Source organism: Kogia breviceps, chromosome 4 (assembly GCF_026419965.1).
Source record: "Kogia breviceps isolate mKogBre1 chromosome 4, mKogBre1 haplotype 1, whole genome shotgun sequence".
Classification (NCBI taxonomy): Eukaryota; Metazoa; Chordata; class Mammalia; order Artiodactyla; family Physeteridae; genus Kogia; species Kogia breviceps.
In genome coordinates, this window is record NC_081313.1 from 51810693 (window position 1) to 51830519 (window position 19827).

The 19827-nt window shown below is 37.9% G+C and overlaps 3 protein-coding genes and 1 pseudogene across 12 annotated transcripts in view; 2 read left to right on the forward strand and 2 right to left on the reverse strand.

Annotated features, from left to right (window-relative positions):
* The window catches only part of TRIM23 (tripartite motif containing 23), a 40918-nt gene extending 25426 nt beyond the window's left edge, over positions 1 to 15492 (reverse strand). The window contains exons 1-4 of one of the 2 annotated variants that reach the window (XM_067031039.1): positions 15379 to 15492; positions 14424 to 14572; positions 9117 to 9279; positions 3426 to 3547 (exon numbers count right to left, since the gene is read on the reverse strand). In XM_067031039.1, the coding sequence (XP_066887140.1) occupies positions 3426 to 3547; positions 9117 to 9279; positions 14424 to 14501 (363 nt within the window). In that variant the 5' untranslated portion in view covers positions 14502 to 14572; positions 15379 to 15492. Of the gene's footprint in view, positions 1 to 3425; positions 3548 to 9116; positions 9280 to 14272; positions 14573 to 15378 lie in introns of those variants that run through there. The other variant, XM_059062300.2, reaches the window with a different exon arrangement.
* LOC131754761 (F-box only protein 27-like) lies at positions 5845 to 6794 on the reverse strand (annotated as a pseudogene).
* The window catches only part of TRAPPC13 (trafficking protein particle complex subunit 13), a 34552-nt gene continuing 29183 nt past the window's right edge, over positions 14459 to 19827 (forward strand). For 5 of the 9 annotated variants that reach the window (XM_059062308.2, XM_059062309.2, XM_067031040.1 and 2 more), the window contains exon 1: positions 14765 to 15136. In XM_059062308.2, coding sequence (XP_058918291.1) covers positions 15091 to 15136 — 46 coding nt within the window. In that variant the 5' untranslated portion in view covers positions 14765 to 15090. Of the gene's footprint in view, positions 15137 to 19827 lie in introns of all 9 variants that reach the window. The other 4 variants (XM_059062312.2, XM_059062311.2, XM_067031043.1 and 1 more) reach the window with 4 other exon arrangements.
* Positions 18138 to 19054, forward strand: SHLD3 (shieldin complex subunit 3). The gene has a single exon (XM_067031045.1). It carries the CDS (start codon positions 18218 to 18220, stop codon positions 18971 to 18973), a length of 756 nt encoding a protein of 251 aa, XP_066887146.1. The 5' UTR covers positions 18138 to 18217; the 3' UTR covers positions 18974 to 19054.

The window sequence follows — 19827 nt, forward strand, 5'->3', positions numbered from 1 at the left end:
CAAGGAAAGACAAAAAAAATTATTTAGAGAGGTAACTGAGATCTAGGATGAAGGTAGTTTACTCTAGAAAGGGATTTATATTTATTTTTTCATGATTTTACGGTATTATCAATAGTGGACCACCTTAATATGAGTGCAAAAATGGGTATTACTTGGACAATCCAAAGATTAAAACTCTGAATCTAATTCTATGCAATAGCATGTCTGTTTCAACTGGTGGCCTGGCTTATTGTGAATGTCTTCTGCTGGATGTCTCATCTAGGTGTGGGTTTGGTATTTGACTTATGCTTCCTCACCATTGAAGGCCATTAAAAAACCCAGAGATTTTCCTGAATAGGCTAATGCCCTCAGGGCAAAAGCACGTTCTTTGCTCCTGTATCTCAGTGAATTTCCATTTTCCCTTCAGATTTGGCCTGATTTTTTGTTCCTAACATCAGGTCTCTAATGCTTTTAAAATAATTTTTAGTGAATTTATTCCACTTTATTTTCAGCAGACGAGATAGTGTTTATAACCAAGCCTACCTTTACTGAGATAATCTCTTGGAACTTTTCACAATAATGAAATCATCTACTTGTTTGTGTCATCACCTAGGTACAAGCTGCATGAAGGCAAGAACATTGTCTTACTGTTTCCTGCATTTACAGCACTGAGCACAGGACCTGCCTCCCAATAGGTAATTTTAGTATTAATAAAAGTAGTTCCTTGTGTACTTTTAGGATCCTGTTTCAATCCTTTACTCTCACCTCAATGTCAGACTTCTAAAAAATCTGAGTAAGCATCACAGGATGTCTCTCTTCTTCTACTGTCTCCTTTACCTCCTTCCCATTCATCTTTATTTCCTTCCTAGAATAGATTTTCCCAGGTCTACGGACTGAACTGTGTTCTTCCAAAATTCATATATTGAAGCCCTAGCCCCCAATGTTACTGCATTTGGAGACAGGGTCTTTAGGAGGTAATTAGGGTTAAATAAGGCCATAAGGATGCGGTCCTAATCCAGTAGGTGGCATCATAAGAAGAGGAAGAGACAGATCTCCCTCCCTCTCTCCCTGTGCACATGTCCTGAGGAAAGACCAGGTGACCACACAGTGAGGTAGCTGTGGCCTACAAGCCAAAAGAAGAGGTCTCAGAATGCCAACACCTTGATCTTGGACTTACCAGCCTCCAGAACTGTGATAAGATAAATAAATTTTTGTTGTTCAACCAAAAAAAATAAATAAATAACATGCCAAATTTTGAAATATAAAAGCCCATAATCTTTTTTTTTAACTGACCAGCCTTTATAAATAAAAATATACTGGTAATTAAGTACAAAGGTCATTTGCTACTCATTTCTATAGGTAAGTGAGAAGGTATTTCTAAAATTGATTATCAATATATGCCATGAATTTGAGGTCAAAAATAAAACCATTGTTATAGATTCACAGTCAGTGCAAAAATATCTTCTGCAAAATCCCCTCACTTTACACTCAAGAAATTGACAACAGAGGACAGAAGTCTTTTTTTTTAAGACTGAAAAAACTGATACTAAATACATCCTCACTGCTTTAAATATTACTTGTCAGCATGATGTATAGAAGAAGAGAAGCACAAATGCTATTTAGATAACCAAGTGATGCTTTTAAAAATACAGATGCCTAGACTCCAACCTGAGAAACACTTATTTCTCAATAGATAGAGATGAAGTGGAAGCTGTGTATTTTTTCTAAAACTCCACAGGTTGTCCACTGCGCAATCCTGGTTGAAAATCAGAGTTAAGAAACAACAACAACAACAACAAAAACTTTATGTTATACGTAACCTTTGAAATGTTTATAATTTTTATGAATTAGTAAAAAGCATTATGAGTTGTAAATTTTACATGTCAGATATTCAAGAATCTTTGAAAACTTTTCTGCATATTAAAAGGCCATAATTAGAAAGGGAAAGATTTGGTATAAATTTTTGCAGCAATAAAAATTAGAAAACATATCAATGATGTCATTCAATATCACACTAAATAAGAAAATGAACCCAAAGTTAAACAGTTTTGTTTGCAATTATGAGAAATATATACGTGTAAAATTAAAAGTCATGTCTTCTGTTTTCCAGACCTGATAAATAATTTACAAGACCAACATCGGATAATACTCAATGGCGGGCTTCCCTGGTTGCACAGTGGTTGAGAATCAGCCTGCCGATGCAGGGGACACAGGTTTGTGCCCCGGTCCGGGAGGATCCCACATGCCGCACTGGGCCCGTGAGCCATGTTCGCTGAGCCTCTGCGTCCGGAGCCTGTGCTCCTCAACAGGAGAGGCCACAACAGTGAGAGGCCCACGTACCACAAAAAAAAAAAAAAAAAAAAAAAAAAAAAAAAAAAAAAAAACCTCAATGTCTTTCAAAACAAAGATAAAAGATAAATCATGGGAAAAAACTGCAAATTTTAGAAAACAGTGCTTCAGTTTGAAATCCATTTCACTGATTCACTTTATATAAGGAAATCATGATCTAATAAAAGAGAAGTAAAAAGTCAACCTGACATGTTTTCCTTCATACTAAACATGTGGTGTTTTTTTTGCGGTACGCAGGCCTCTCACTGTGTGGCCTCTCCCGTTGTGGAGCACAGGCTCCAGACGCGCAGGCTCAGCGGCCATGGCTCACGGGCCCAGCCGCTCCGCGGCATGTGGGATCTTCCCCGACTGGGGCACGAACCCGTGTCCTCTGCATCGGCAGGCAGACTCTCAACCACTGCACCACTAGGGAAGCCCTAAACATGTGGTTTTAAAGTTGATCATCAAAACTATTAACTGCTATTTACTACAACTATTCCTATAATCAGAACAGTCTATGAGCTATGCAGACAATTTTATAAGTGTTAAAAATGTATGTTAATTTGTGTTAATGGTCTTCTAATATTTACTGGATACTTACCTGTCTGGATAAAGAGAGTACATCTATGCACAATTTAACTTTTCATGAAGATATTTAATAGCAATTCCCTCAGGAGCTACTGCTATCTTTAAGGCATTCTGCCTCTATACTAAAAGGCCCCTTTCAAGGAGTTCCTCTTTCTTTCTCTGTGCTTTACTGTTGAATGATTCACTTTTGCATCCTCTGCTTTAATGTAGCTTACACATCCTTCTTATTCATGCATAATCTTCTTACTTTTTCACTTTACCCTTAGATAGAATTAATGATGATAAGGACACAAGTTTACACACTAAACATACTTTGGGTACAGCATTTTCAGACAATTCAAATTTCAGTTTTACTTTTGTTTAGTTGGGGACTTTTTGCCTTCAGAACTATAATGTAATGAAAAGTTGTGTTTCTGGAATCCTACCTGCTGGGGTAAGTAAGGTAATATTGTGCATCTAATAGCAAATATTTTAAACTAAAAGAAAAAATTCATGCTCATAACAAAAATTTCAACAAGTTCAATCAATACCTCTCCAGATATCCCAATGGCTTCTTCCGCAGCTCCATACTGACCAATATGTCCATTCTGTAGTCGCTCCAAAAGCTCCAATAAAGCAAAATTTTTTTTCAATCCCCAGACACCTGAATCTCCTAGAATATAAAAATAAAAACTAAATCTAACAAAATGGAATATTATTTATTTTACCTCAAATCTCAATAGAAATTTCTATGTCTCATAGTTCAATCATTAATAATGTCTAAATTTTAAAAATTCAAAATTTCTCCATTTTCTGTTAATGCTATAACAGTTGTCTTAATATTCTCTTTAAAATACAGAACTCCTTAGCATTCTAAGTAGAAACATATTTTAAAGTTCTATTATTTTTCTATAATTTAACTTTATAAAATCCTATTTTGTCACTGACTTTTACTACATATACTAAAGCAAGTGCTTTAAATATTTTTAACAGCAACCTACAGTAAGAAACACATTTCACATTTCAACCCAGGATAACACACACACACACACACACACATACACACAACTGAAACAAAAGATTTATACACCAATATTCACCCTCACTGTTTGCGATACTCTGATGGTTTTTGTTCTTTCTTTTTAAAAAATCCTATTCACAACCAATTAAATTGATTTTATGACCACAAATAAGCTATGACTCATGTTTGAAAACCACTGTATGAAAGATACACTTAACCAAAAATAAGTCCGTCTCTAAGTAAACTGAAACTAGAACAGCTAAAAATAATATTTTCCCCACCCCTCATCTAACCTAGAACCTGATAGCAGTCAATGAACATATAAACTCTTTCTCACACAAATACACAGAGCTTCACACTAAGGCATGACAATAGTCCCTTTTAGGTAGATGAGAATCTAAGCACATTTGAATACGGACCAATGCTTCTTTTCCCCAGAACTGACCATAAAAGGCGAGGTGAGCAATCATATGTGCACACATGTGTGCCCACACAGTATGGGCATGTGTATACACACATGTGCACGTGCAAACACATACACAAACTCTTTCTAACCCTATAAATAAGAGCCAGATCCTTCAGCAATTAGAAGGAATATGTCTGTTATGATGAGCTTCTATACAACAAATACCATGTGACACAAAGCTGCCACCTAATACCTATTCACTGAAAAAGCAAATAAATAAAAGGATGATGGGGTCATTGGCTACATGTCTCCCCTTCCTCTTGGTCCCTCTCTTCTAAGGGAGGGAAGAAAAAAAGGAAGGAAGAAAGGAAGATGAAGGGAAGGGAAGGGAAGGGCCTCAGCCTTGCCACCCCACAGGGCTTTCTCAACTGTTTTAATTTTTCACACATATTCTACCTCAAGCTGAGTTCTATCTACTTTATTTATAAAAGATTAAGAAGTATACTGAGTCCTTTATTTAAAAGTATTACCTTGACTATATCCAAATACTGTCATTATATAGTAAACACATACATGTAAACTCCTAGCAGTATCTAGGCAGTATCTATCTACTGCCTAGTATATCACTTAATACTCCTGTAACTGTCAAAATAACTCTAAAATCTCAATGGCTTAAAGCAACAAAGATTTGCTTCTTGCTCACGCAGCATCTCAAGGGTTGGTGAAGACAAGAGAGGCTTTGTTCCCTACTGTCCATGATCAGGGGACACAGGCCACTGAGGCTCCAACCCCCTGGACCACCTCACTACAGCAAGGAGAGGGATTTATTGCAAACCATCATAAATCCATTCTTAACAGCTTCTACCTGGAAGTTAACACTTCACTTCTACTCATAATTTCACTGGTTAAAGGGAAATCACACAGCTCTTCCTACCTAATCATAAGAGGGCAGGGAAGTGTAATTTTACCATGAGAATGGAAGAGAAGAACCATAAGTAATGCTGATCAGTATTAATAACCATGACAAACAACTACTGATACTATTCCTTTTTTTTGGCAAAATACCTTTATTACCTATGATTGACAGATATTTTATAAATAAAACATTTATTCTCTCCATGTTTGAAAAGAATTTCAAAACAACAAAATCATTTTATACATCATACAATTCAGGGTAGGGTTGGGCTCAGGGGACCACTTCATTGTTCACAGGGTGGACAGAAACCTGTCTCCAAACATTTTTTGAGCTAGTTTGACTTTCAGCTCTGAGTCCTGGTCCCAGTCTTGAAACTACTGGTTTCAAGGGCCTGGTGTGATGGGAGGGTGAGGGCCTTTCCCAATACAGCATTTCCCTGTGCTCACTGTGGGTTTCCACTCAATAGACTAGGGGCTGCCTTACAGCAGCAGCAGCGGTAAATCTGATGAAGAACATTCTTCTAGTAGCTTCCAGATTCTAAAGACAGGGCCCAGTAGGACCCTGAGGGCCCCAGCAGATCCCAGGATGCCAGGAGCTATAAGCACCTGATTAATGAGATGGCCCAGCTAATGGTCCCAGCTCCTGGAAAGCATGGTCAGGTTGTTTTACAAGGACAGTCTTTCACTTGAACAGATGTACACGTGGAATCACACTGGCATTAGGCAGATAGATTCCATTTTGTTCAGGCCAGAACCACAAGTCCCAAACCCAGTGTTCAACAGACACAAAGCGGACACCAATCTTGAAGCTGAAGAACACATGGTTGACCTCAAAGCGGACACTGTTTCTACCTTGCCGGATGGAAACAGGCATAGGAGAGAAATTATGCAGCACGGTCTGGTTGGCATCTAGAAGTTGGATAGTTAGCTCATATACACAGGCCGTGCCTTGTTGGTCTGTCCACCAGCAGAGACACAAATCTCAATCTCTCCACTATACAGGAGTTCTGGCCACAGACTCTCCTCCTCCAGGTCCAACATTTCCTTCTTGTGACACCACCTTGTAAGCAGACAGGAAGGAGGCCTGGGAAGTGGCCCCAGGTCTGACATCCATGTTTTCCTCCTCTCCTCAGCCGTCTCCACTGCTCTGCATCGTCCAGTCCCGGAAACCTTCTAGGCCCTTGGGGTTCCAGAGGAGGTTGAGTCCTATCGGTCTTCGCTCGCAGAAGCAGCCCAGAATGCAGGGCCTGAGGTCACCGGCGGGGGGCAGGTAGGTGTGGAGGACAGGTGACAGGGCGGCGCGGTATCGGACCAGGATGCTCAGCCTCACATCCTGGCAGTCCACCAGGTCACGCTAGCACCGGCACACCCAGCGGCAGTGCCCAAGCAGCACGTGTGGGGGCACGTGGCTCAGCACCATCTCGAGCAGCTCCATGGGCAATTGGCCCAGACCCAGCACCTCCTTGGGTTCAGGGTCCGGAGCGGGGACCCTGGCAGGCAGGCAGGCAGGCCCCTGGAGGTTGAGGCGCACGTGCATGGTCTCCTCGCCAGGCCCGGCTGCCACTGTGCGCATCTCAGCCATTGCTCCTCCCTGGTAGGCCATCACCTTGCGTCAAGTGCTCCCTTCTCCACCTCCGCCCTTTTTATTCCCCCGCCCCTCCCTTCCTAATACCCAGGCCCAGACCCCTGCCCCCACCCCCGCCCCAGCCCCAGCCTCCCTCTGACTCTCATACTATTCCTGAACTAGAAAAGAAGTCTAATTCTGATTCCCTCATATTAACAATAGTTTGGGGGGTCGGGGCGTGGCGGCAGGGGAGATTGGGAGTTTGGGATTAGCAGATGCAAACTATTATATATAGAATGGATAAACAAGGTGCTACTATACAGCACAGGGAACTATAGTCAATATCCTGTAATAAACCATAATGAAAAAAAAACAGTAATTTGCTTCTTTAAAAGCAAAAAATGATATTTTTTTCTTTATACTTTTTAATAGATTTTTCAAATTTTCTGCAATGTATATATACATTATTTCTATAATACATTTAAAAATAGATTTAAAAACAATGACAGCAAACTATATCAAGGGTCATTAACACATATTCCATAGGCTGGAATCATGGCAAAAATCTAACCTACAAGCTATAGTAACTACCTATAATAATTACAACCTATATCCGAGGCAGAATTGTTGGTTTGCTTGTTTTTTCTAATGTTGATATGATAGCAATCATGTTTGATTTCAACCTAGGATATGACTAACCATTACCTGTCATAAATTCCTAGTTTATTACAGTAAGGATGATAACACGGTGAGGATGATGTGGTATTTATGTAGAAAAGATAATGCCCTTCAAAATGGTGGAAGGGTCCATCCTCTGTTTGCAAAATATTACTACTTCTATATAGTTTTATATAAAGAAGATGGTATGATATATATAAATTGCAGAATAAAAGGCCAAATAAAAGAATGTCAAAATAGACATCTCCCCCCTCCACTTTATTATTTCTTGGCTAACAGTAAGTTAATGCTAACACTTTCCTATATTAGTTTTCTGGCAAATGGGCATACTACTTACTTAAATCAAGGACTACCAAAACCTTATGAAACCCATTCTTTCCTTACAAGAAAATATTTTACAACCATGCTTCTTAGCATTTTAAAGCTTTTCAGTCTAAAAATCTGGGTACTCTTGCTTCCTTTTTTTGGTGGTTAAATTATTTTAAATGTGCTCCACTTGACATATAGTATGAATACATTAAAACAGTCTTAAAACAGTGCTACTGACCTGAAAAAAACTGACAACCTTAAACTATTACTTTTGGAGAAATTCAATTATTAAAAATAATAAACATAGAATTTATGGTTGTAAAATAACTGTTCAAATGTTAATAAATGTTATTTCCAAATCTGGTATCCCACAGTAATTAATTCATTTTGAAAAATATAAAGTGAAGTTTTAAAAGTATGTAGGGGGACTTCCCTCGTGATGCAGTGGTTAAGAATCCGCCTGCCAATGCAGGAAACATGGGTTCATTCCCTGGTCCAGGAAGATCCTACATGCCACGGAGCAACTAAGCCCATGCGCCACAACTACTGAGCCTGTGCTCCACAGCCCACGAGACAGAACTACCGAGCCTGCGTGCCACAACTACTGAAGCCCACACGCTTACAGCCTGTGCTCCACAATGAGAAGCCCATGCACAAGGAAGAGTAGCCCCCCGCTCACCTCAACTAGAGAAAGTCCACGCACAGCAACGAAGACCCAACATAGCCAAAAATAAATTTATTTTAAAAATAAATAAAATAAATAAAAGTATGTAGGAAACTGAAAAAAATCCACCAGACCTTTAAATTCATTTTAACAGAAAACAAGGAGTAGTCAGTAGTTATCACTAGCTGCAAACACTTCTGCCTCAGATATCAGTAAATAACAACATGCTGAAACTCAAATTACTTACCTGTATTTTCATTATTGGCCTATTCATGTCTAAGGTAAACCCTGTTTTACAGGCAAATGAAAAAGGTTAGTATGTTTTTCTCAGGTGTCTTAAAACTATTGATCTATAAGTACTGAATATAAAAATTTCAGAAGATGAAATAAAATTAGTACCTAAGAGTGGGCTAGTTTATAGCTTCAAGACTACTGGCTTTAATAGAAACTGAAGCCTCCTTGGAATTTTATAATTTTTCTTTTTTTTTTTTTTTTTTTGGCTGCACCACAGCATGCTCCCCAACTAGGGACCAAACCCGTGGCCCCTGCAGTAGAAACCCAGAGTCCTAACCACTGGACCACCAGGGAATTCCCAGAATTTTATGATTTTTAAAATCAAGTAGAAAAAAATTGTTTTTATAATATTTGTATTACATGAACAATTATATATATATTTTTTTCCTACCTAGGTCTGTTACTTGTCGATCAAAAGGGCAACGGATTGCTCTTCCATGAAGAGGCAGCCGAGTGAGACAGTCATGACAGACTGTGTGGCCACAAAGCAGAAGGCGAGGAACTTTGTCTCCTTGCAAAGAAAAGACATCTTCACAAACTCCACACTCCAGCACCTAATATTTGGAAAGGACACATGTATTCTTTAAATGACTTTAAAAACATACATATTTTAGGCTACAAAGAAAAACCTGATCTAATTTAATGAATCAATCTTGTTAAATTACTTTATTCCTCCATGAAAAAAACTGTCTAGGTATAAAATTTTAAATCACCTTTTATCCTTTCATCTGACAGATCTTACCACAATTATATCATAGTGAAATCTCCTTGAAAGGGTGTTAGGAATCAAGATAATGTTGTAAACTAACATCTTTAGCTTTTGAAAATTATGACATGATTCATTACATCTGTGTCCGTAACCATATATAACTGTACCAAAGTTGGGTTCTTAAACAATTTCTCTGCAATTACCTAACCCTCAAAAAACCATCATTAATCTGGACAAAAATAATCTGAAATATGTGCTAGGATGACAACTTAACCTTGTAAATGATAAAGAACTTGTTAAGACTATAAGTAATTTTCAAGTGTCTTATACTATTCATTTACATCATACAATGTAAAGATAAGAATGCAATTAGACTTAAATTTCAATTCCTTGTTCTCGATTAATAAATATGCCCCTAGGTTAGAAAATAGAAAATATTTTGTTTATCTAGTTCCAATTACAAGTACATGACTTGCTCAAGGCCATGTAGTCAGACAAAAGAAAGGTGACAAATCAACTATACCTCAATTTTTTAAAAAAATCAACTATACTTCAACTAAAAAAAAAGAAAGGTGACAAGAATTGGCATACTCTGATTCCCCAGCTCATCAGTTTGTTTTATAATTAGTCAATAAACTATATTTGTATCAATGAAGGTACTTTTATTAATATATTAAGTGTTTCACAATTTAATTACTTTTTAAAAAATACCCACACTGAACTGTTTGATTGTACCCCAAACTCGGTGCCCACCATCCATGACCTACTACAATCTGGCCCCTGTCCTATTGCTTCTCTTCCCTTCCAAACTCTATTCTCAAACTCTATCAAACAATTTGTAGTTCACAGCACATAACAAACTGTTTTTGTCTCTTTCTTTATGCTAATGTTGAAGAAACAGCTAAATAGACATTTTCCTAGTGGATTCTTTTTTTACATTAATAAGCCAACAAATTCGTAAATGAACACACTATCCTTTGGGCCCCCATGTACCATGGATAAGTGTCGATCTTAACACCCAAAACACTTTAATACTTTTACTGGCATTCCAGCCTATCTTTCCCTGTTAGACCAAAAAGCCCTCAGGAACAGGGTATTCCAAATACCAAGCACCTACGTGCTTATATTAATGAAGTCCAATAAAATAAAAATTTTAAAACAGCCAACCACCATCCCCCAACAAATACATAATACAAGGTAAAAAACAGAAAACCCACAGTGGAAGTCAGACTTAATCCATTAAAATTTTAATCTTAACTCCGCAATTAAACTGGAGTCAGTGCTTGAAATGTAAATATCTTTCACTGTAAATAAACTGATAATTCATAACTGGCTCGCATCTCAGTACGGTTCAAAAGAAGCTGAAGTGTAACACATAGTTCACAGAACAGGAAAAGAAAACAGCTCGTTAATTATATGAAAAGGTGTCCAATCTCACCCAAAACATTTTGAAGTCATTTTGAAGTATATCCCAATATACTTTTTTTTTCTTTTTTTTTTTTTGCGGTACGCGGGAATCTCACTGTCGTTGCCTCTCCCGCTGCGGAGCACAGGCTCCGGACGCGCAGGCTCAGCGGCCATGGCTCACGGGCCTAGCCGCTCTGCGGCATGTGGGACCTTCCTAGACCGGGGCACGAACCCATGTCCCCTGCATCGGCAGGTGGACTTTCAACCACTGTGCCACCAGGAAAGCCCCCAATATACTTTTTTTTCAGATTATGTATTTTAAAGTTGATAACACTTTGTGCTAGTGAAAGTGTGGGAGAATAAATAAATTGCTGGTTGCCGTGAAATGTTTATTGACTGATAATAGCCTCTATGGAAGGCAATTTGGCAATACCTATCAAAAGTTTGAATAGCTTAGTAATTCTACCTCCAGGAGTTTATCCTACAAATATCACATGTGTGAAGAGATCTATATGCTATCCCTTAGAGCACTTTTGCATTAGCAAAAGATTAGAAACAAAGTAAATATATATGGAAAATAAATTATGGCACATTCATATACTGCAAAACTGCAATCTGGTGAGGAAAAGTTAGGAAATTTTTTATGTACAAACACAGAATGATTTCATATCAGCAAAGCAAAGTGAAAAATGACATAGAATATTTAACTTTTGCATAAAGGAAAAGAAATAAAGAGAGCATGTATTTTCACATATATTGTTTTACAAACATACTATCTTGCAAGATACACAAGAAACATTACATTGGAATTGTAGTTCTCTTTGAGGAAGGGAAACAGCTGGGAAACAGCTACACATAAATCATATATATATATATATATATATATATATACACACACAATACACACACTTCAAATTATCCTGTATTTTTTTAAAAGGCAGGAAAAAAGCTTCACTTAAATATCCTCACTTTAAAAAAAAGAAAAGAAAAAAATCCTCACTTGAATATCAAATTCAACTAAATACAGAAAAGATACAACAGAATTAGATATTATAAACGCAACATTTTAAATAAATGTCCTCACTATAGTGACACCATATTAAACTTATATATGACAATAAACTCCAAAGAACCAAATTAAAATTTTACTTTTTTCATTCATCTCTAACCCCATCATTACACAAGATAAGAGAACTTACTCATGTTGTGACCATAGGTTTTTTCCAAAAAGCACTAGTAAAATCCCACTGATTAGTAAACCAAACATAATTCCAAAAATAGTTATTAGACTATTTTGCATCAACTCAGCAAATAAGAGTAAGAAATTTTTTCTTCAGTGTTTATGAATAGGAATTGTGGCTAACAGCATAAGAAATTAAGTCCTAGATAGGAAAAAGGCTCTTTATTTCACAAACATCACAATATGCCAAAGAGGGCTTCAAATTTATTACGTGTAAATCAAATTTTAATACACCAGGCTATATTTTCAAAGGACTAAGAAAGCTCACTAGTCTTTTGTGAACGTACACACCAATTTTGGTCTGTTTTTCTCAATGATAAAAACCCTGTCATCATCTACTTGTTCATTAAGCAAGAAACCATTTTACATATATATATATTACCATTATATACTTCAACTTTCACCTTCCAATGAACACTTCTTGCTTTCATCTGTGAGATTCTTTTAAAATTTATGCCACTGTATTTCTTACAAATGACAGCATGAGGATCTTGCCAAAAAGGACTATCCTACTGCACATCTGTCACAATTTACACATAAAAATGAAGATTAACAAAATGAGCCTCTAATTTATCAAACTCTGTGCTATAATAAACTGGAGTTACGTCAGGCTTTGGTATATTTTTCAGATTTTAAGGCAAACAGGGTAACAAAAGTAGATACAGCAATAATATCCATTCCAATTACTTCTTAATTGAAGTTAATTCACAAAATAACCTTCAGGTATTCTCTACATAGAAAAAGCACAATTCAATAGATAAAATCTCAACCATACAACAAGCTGAATAATAAGAGAGCTCCTCTGCATCTCAGATATGCTATGTACCTTCAGAATAACTTCATTAATATATAAAGGTCAGACAAATCAACCACCACCAATACTGATTGATAATACAGTTGTAAGCAGAAATGTATCATTTGTTGTCACATAAAACCAACATTAGGGCTTCCCTGGTGGCACAGTGGTTGAGAATCCGCCTGCGGATGCAGGGGACACGGGTTCATGCCCCGGTCCGGGAAGATCCCACATGCCGCGGAGCGGCTGGGCCCGTGAGCCATGGCCGCTGAGCCTGCGCGTCCGGAGCCTGTGCGCCGCAAAGGGAGAGGCCACAGCAGTGAGAGGCCCGTGTAACACCAAAAAAACAAACAAACAAAAAAACCAACATTAAGTGAAAAACCATTAGGCATCTATTACTCAAGATCTTAAAAGAACTTCAGATATCTGGTCCAGTGGTTCTGAATCCTAGATACACATTAAAATCACTCTGAGACTGCAAAAAATATACTGATGTCAACTTACTCAGAAGTGGGGGATTAAGTAGTTTCTTTTTTTTTAATTTTAAGTCCTCAGTGATTCTAATATGTAGCCAGGAATAAGAATTGCCAATATCTCGGATTACATTTGATCCTGAAGGTTACTCTACAAACCTTTAAGATCAGTTCTCCCTTTCAGATCTATCTACCTATGGAAAAGTGAATTCTACCTACTTCATCTTAATTTTTAGTAAACCCACTTTAGAGCACTTACACATGTTAGAATTTCAAACTTCAAGCACAGGGTAATTCATATTCCCCAGCGTTAATGGGGCTGTTGGAGACTTCTCAAAAGTGTTGACAGACCGTACTCCCAAAAGAGGAAGAGGCGGGTCAACCAATAATAGAGGTCTGATTACAGAAGTAGTGCCATAGTGAAAAGCATACTTTACAGCCAGTCAACTCTGGTTCTGATAAACAGTGTTAACTGAAACCTGTGTCTCCTCACCTGTAAAACTGTAATCAACACTTACCTCCTAAATATATATTAACAAGCTAAAATACCTAACTTAGTACCTGGCGATAATAACGGCTCAATTTCCTACAAATAAGCCAATTAATACCTGTTGGGCTTAACTAAAACCAGAGGGCCTGGGGAAAGACCAGCCCAGGTCGCTCTCCCAGGCCCATTAGCTCCTTTTCACAAACGTCCCCGTTGGCGACTCCAAGCAGAGGACTAGCGTGACCAGAACACCAGGTAACCTCAGGCCTGGTGGGATAAAGGTCCGGAGGTGAGGGATAGGCTTGTAAAGCCGAGAGGGGCCAGAGGCCGCGCATCCTGCCCAAAAAAAGCCAGGGCCGCTGTGCTGCCGCCAGCTCTCCGGGATAAACAGAAGGGAAGCCGATGGTGGAGAAAAGAGCACGCAAGGTCCCTCACCTTCACCACGGCCGTCCCCCGGCTGCCCTGACGACCACTGTCTAGTCCCGCTCCAGGCTTGTTTACAACTAGGGCAGCCATCCTAGGAGGAGCGGCGCCGCAGAAACAACCCTCAAGGCCTTCACCTGATGGGCGGGGTACAGCCACCTACCCAGAAGCCTCGGCGCTCGCCGCTGGCGCACAGGCGCAGTACCACGCGGGGCGCTGCTGGGACCGTGTCTTCGCGCATCCTCCCGCCAGCCGCTAGGTGTTTGGGTTCGCAGGCACTTTGTTATTTTTTTATTGTTATTATTGAGGAGTCTGAAATAGATGGAAGGAGTAAAATTAAGAGAAAAAAGAAGGGATAAAACAAAAGTAAAGTTTTGGGGTGAAATTCCCGCTCCAGGAACGACCTCTTCTCCCCAACTGCAAAACAGACGGGGCGAGAGGGTACCACATGTCCCTGCATGCCCTGCGGCTTTTGAACTACAAGTCCCAGCATGCCACATCTATATCTTTTACTCTGCAATGTAGGTATTTGGGAGGCCGTGAACTGTCACCGAGGAATGGTTCCTTGAAGTCGCGGTGTGTGACTGTGACTGGAAAATAGAGAAGTATTTTATGTATAGGCCTCTAAGAGGCAAGAGATGGCTTTGGTTAAAAAGCCGTTGGGTTCGTAAAGGACTTGGTAAGAAGAGAATTTAAGGCACCACCGGCAGAGAGAAACTTGGGAGTGTGTTTGATGCCCTGTCTTCCCGAACGTGCGCTTTTCTGTCTTCTTCCGAGCTGATTGACCCTCTTCAGCCTCCGTAGGCAGTGGGTCCAAAGTGCCGGTCAAAATGGAAGTGAATCCCCCCAAACAGGAGCACCTGCTGGCCCTGAAAGGTAAACTTTTGCGAACCTGACTCCCTTTAATCTGTTTTCTCCCTTTCTCTCACTAGTTCTCGAAGCCTTTGACACATAGACCTGGCCTCTGGGATATAGGCCTCGTCCTTCTTAAACACTGTCAGTGCTCGCCCTCCTGCTTGGTTCTTTGGCGCCGAGCGAAAGGAAACTATTTCTCCTCTTTGCTTTTTAGGTTTGAGAGCCCCCGTTAGAATGTAATAGATACCTGGTAAATTACTTACTCTGTTACATGCTGCTGCAGTCACCAGACAGATTTTAGCCGCAGATGCTGACGTCCCCACTGTACCCGGGAAGAGCCTTGTGAACCGAGATGATTAACAGCGGGTATCTAAAGTGGTTTTTTCTTCTGTCTCTTGTCTCTTCATGCGGCAATGACAAAGTTACCAGGCTTCAGCTTCATTTGTGAAATTAGTCTAGTATTGTGCCAAGGATTTAGAAGTACATAGTACAACGTATAATTTAGGTTTGTTAAAACTCACTGTTTACGTCAAAGTATTGTGTTAGGGGGAAATTCATGTCGGTTTGCATACACAGCAAACAGTTTTGAGTAAGTTTGATGATTTAATTGGATCATTATTTAGGGGAAATGAGCAGGGCATTCTTTTTCTGGAATTCCTGTTTTGTGAAACCTTTTATTTGAAACGCTTTCAGCTTTATTTCATCGGTTTTCTACTACCACAAATGCACTTATTTCTTGGATGCCCTACTCTGTGGTTACTAGTATCTTCTTGGACTGAGCTGAAAAGATGCTCGATAGACATGTGAACTCAAGTGAATTGCACTTAACCTTCCTTGTGGGATCTATTTTGAGGGACCCTTATCCCCTTAGTTGTGTTGTAAGCATCAAACCTTCCAGAAGCTCACCAGTTTCATTTGTAGTATAAAATCATATACTGATAGTTGGGGTTATCAGAACGGTCTCTGACTGTAGAACTAAGAAACTAAAATATTAACTAATGTAATAGCAATAGGACCTGTGAGCTTAGCCTGGACTGAAATGGCTTATTCCTGAAGAAAGAAGAGAAATTGTCATGTTCTTTATCTCAGACTCATATGTAGTATGTGAAATATATATTACTTAACTCTCAGAAGTTAAACTTTTTCAAGATCGCACAGCTAGTAAGTGATTGAGGTAATATTTCAACACAAGGCCTTCATCTTTCCAAGACTCCATGTTGCCTCCTAATAAAGGAAAGAGCATTTTCAGATATCATTCCATTAGTAGTTTGATGGAAATTTAGAGCAGTTCTGTTAGCTGCTAGGTATCATTTTATAAAAATTGGAAGCTATTAAATACAGTTAAATTCCACTGATGTGGCGGCTAACTGCCATAGTCCTTTTAGGCTGCTACAGTGGTCTTTCCCAGGTATCTTCTATTTTCCAAAACAGAAGTTTCCTGGAGAAGAGTATTTTAGCAACCTAAAAGGACAAATGCTTTGAAATTCAGTGTTAGTTTCCGCTTAAAGTTCTTTGGCCCCATTCTTCCCCACTGTTCTAGTTATCCAAGAGTTTTCACAAGTTTTAATTTTACCCGTGTTGGATGCCAAGTATATCAATTTGTATTGTCATATAAGTTTACTTTCATATGTATGTAAAGTATTAAGGAGCTCTCACAACATCAGTGTCCCTGGAATACAACACTGAGTAAGTTCAGACAACAATGAAAGAATTCTCAGTGGCATGTCTTAAAATGTGAAAATGTAAGGAAAAGGGAAGAAAAAAATAAAAGCATTATTAATTCTTGAAAGAATATGCTATCTATATTTAGATCCATATTAAAATTATGGATATTTAAGGATCACAGTCATTTATGAATTTGAGTTGCCAAATCTGTCAGTCAGTGGACATTAACAGTAAGGAAAAGAATTATTATGAGATTGATTACTTATTTTGACTTTTCAGAGTCAGTGGTTAAATGAGTATTGTGACATCATGCCAAGGAGTCCCCACTCACAGTCATCCCGGCAATGGGAGAACCCCCGTCAAGTAGTTCTCTAATGATTTTTGGAAGAAGGGATTTGACCTCTTGTTTTTTTCTCTGGTAGCTAGGATTTGAAAGAGCTTGCATTATGGCTCAGGCAACTTTGGGCCCGATTAGGAAACCTAACTTGCAGATCCTGGTAGGCTCCATTCTTGAGCCTGTGTACTGTATGCTGGAACTTATTATTGATGACTTAATTTGGGGCAACTTGAAGATGTCTGTGTTCTAAGAGGAAAAAAAGTAAGGCTCTAGTCTTTTTGTTCATCCTCCAAATTGGAATTCAGGAGCCATGCTACTAAGGTTTTGACACTGCTTAAGCTCCTCATTTATACAAATGAGACTTTTTCAGGAAACCAGTTTCTAGTATGGTTAAAATGCAAAGTTAAACCATTTTCATGTTTTCAGTATTTATTACTGAGAATGAAATAAAATCATTGAGTATTCTGTCTATATATTTGTTTGGTAGAATTCATGTAATTTTAAAGTATAAAATAATCCATTTTCTTCAAAATAAATTAAAAATTACAGTGATTTTCATTGTCCTCAATTCACATGTCTCAGATTTTTTAGTTTTATTACATTTTTGTTCATTATCTTCATATGAATCTAGTATTTTAAAAATCACTAATTTACTTTTTGTTTCTGCTATAGTCTTAAGATTATTATTACCTAACATATTAATATCAGTACTTCCAAATCCATTATATCTCTTCAGTTAAACATGTTGACTACTAGCAGTTTTAGGCTGAAAGGATATGCTAGGGCATCTAATCCTGATCTCTTATTTTGGTAAGAGAAAGGATTTCCAGTTTTGTGGATTACATTCACATTTACCAATTGCACTTTGGTAAAATATCATATTGGAATTGGTTTTGGTTTTTTCTTTTTTCCCTTTTCCCTGCCTATCTGTATATAGGCTATCCCTACCATATCTTATTCTTTGCAATACTTCCACTTTAGGTCCTGTTTCCCTCTGATTTGGAAAGAGAGAGAGTCTTGTAGTTATAAATTGCATTCTAGCTCTGAGGAGCTCAGCTAAGAAATATTCTCTTCATTAAGAGTAACTGGATTACTGCAGAATGACTACAGAAGTAATATTACATTATCGACCATATGAGAGTGAAACCACACAACTGCCAAAAATTGCAGAGAAAGCAATTCAAGACTTTCCTACACGTCCACTATCAAGATTTATTCCTTGGTTTCCGCATGATGGGTCCAGACTTCCACTCAAACCTAAAAGATTACCACCTGTGATTTCTAAAGAGGCAACTGAAGATGTAAGACAGTACTTCACCATTTCAGAACATGATATTAAATTGCAGAGTTATGATTGCACAGTAGATCTACTGGAGTTTCAACCTAATTTGAAAAAAATGAAGCACTTAATCCGATCACACACACTGAATGAACAGACTAGTTCTGGAAGTCTGGATAAACAGTCAGAAAAAGGAAAACAGCACAAGAAGAGGTCTTGGAGTATTTCACTTCCCAGCCGTAATTGTACTGAAAATATTTTTCCTTTGTCTGAAAAATTGCAAGATAGTTTAAAGGCACTAAATTTGCACTCATTTTATAGAGCAAGATGGACAATAGAGCACACTGTTTGTAACAACCAAACTCTGGAAGACATTTGGGCAAAACTCAATCGAATTATCAGGTGCAATGAACTTCCATCTTGTAATGCTACAATTCAGAGACATTTAGGCCAGATATGGGTGTTCTGTGATGTTATGTACTGTGAATATGTGGGAAGTCTTCTTAAAGGAAGATTAGCTCTTATGGGGAAGATTAACTTATTTGTGCATAAACATGGTGTTATTTTTAGTATGTAATGAATTCCACTAATTGTCAAAAAGAAAAATATTCTGAATCAACTGAGTAGGAACTGAAACAGATGAATAAATTTTTAATTGTGTGGTAATACATGTACAGTTTGTATCCCAGAAATAAATATCAGGTGAATTCCTAGGCTTGTCACTTAAGTCAGGAACTTTCTGCATTCTACTTTGAGCAGCCTTCTTTTAAATGAATTGTGATAAATTATTATTTTTACTGAATTTAAAGGTAAAATGTTTTATTCCTTTTGTTCTGTTACTTTTCCAATGGTTGAATTAGATATTCCTATGAATTACAGTGACTAGTTTGGATTTTGGTAAATCCCCCAAATCTAATTTTACAGTATTTTTTCTTTACTCACCTAAAGTGTAATGATTTTTAAAAAAATAAAACTAAAACCAGTTCTGTTGGGAATGGTATTCAAGTGCCATGAATGTGGTATTCAAATTGAGAGACCAGCCCAGATTCTGCCGATATTTCCAAAGATATGTAATAGACAAGAGTTGATGTGTTGTTCTGAAACAAAAATATAAAATGTATAATTTATCTAAGACCATAATATATCTTTAAGGCAATAAGCTCTTTTTAATTATCAAATATGGGTAAGAGATCAAGTTATTCTTTATTTAATACAGATAATTCAATCTTAATGACTGTTATTGCTGATTACTAATGCTCTGGTTCTTGGAGTCATGGGTTTCCCATAGCAAAATGTTATAAATTGGGTTTACACATCATTTTATAAAAATATTCAAAGTGATTATATAATAAAAGTGTTATTAAAAAGTATATTTATTTAACAAATTTGAATGCATACCATGAGCTAGATACTAGAGTAAAGTAGGGAAGG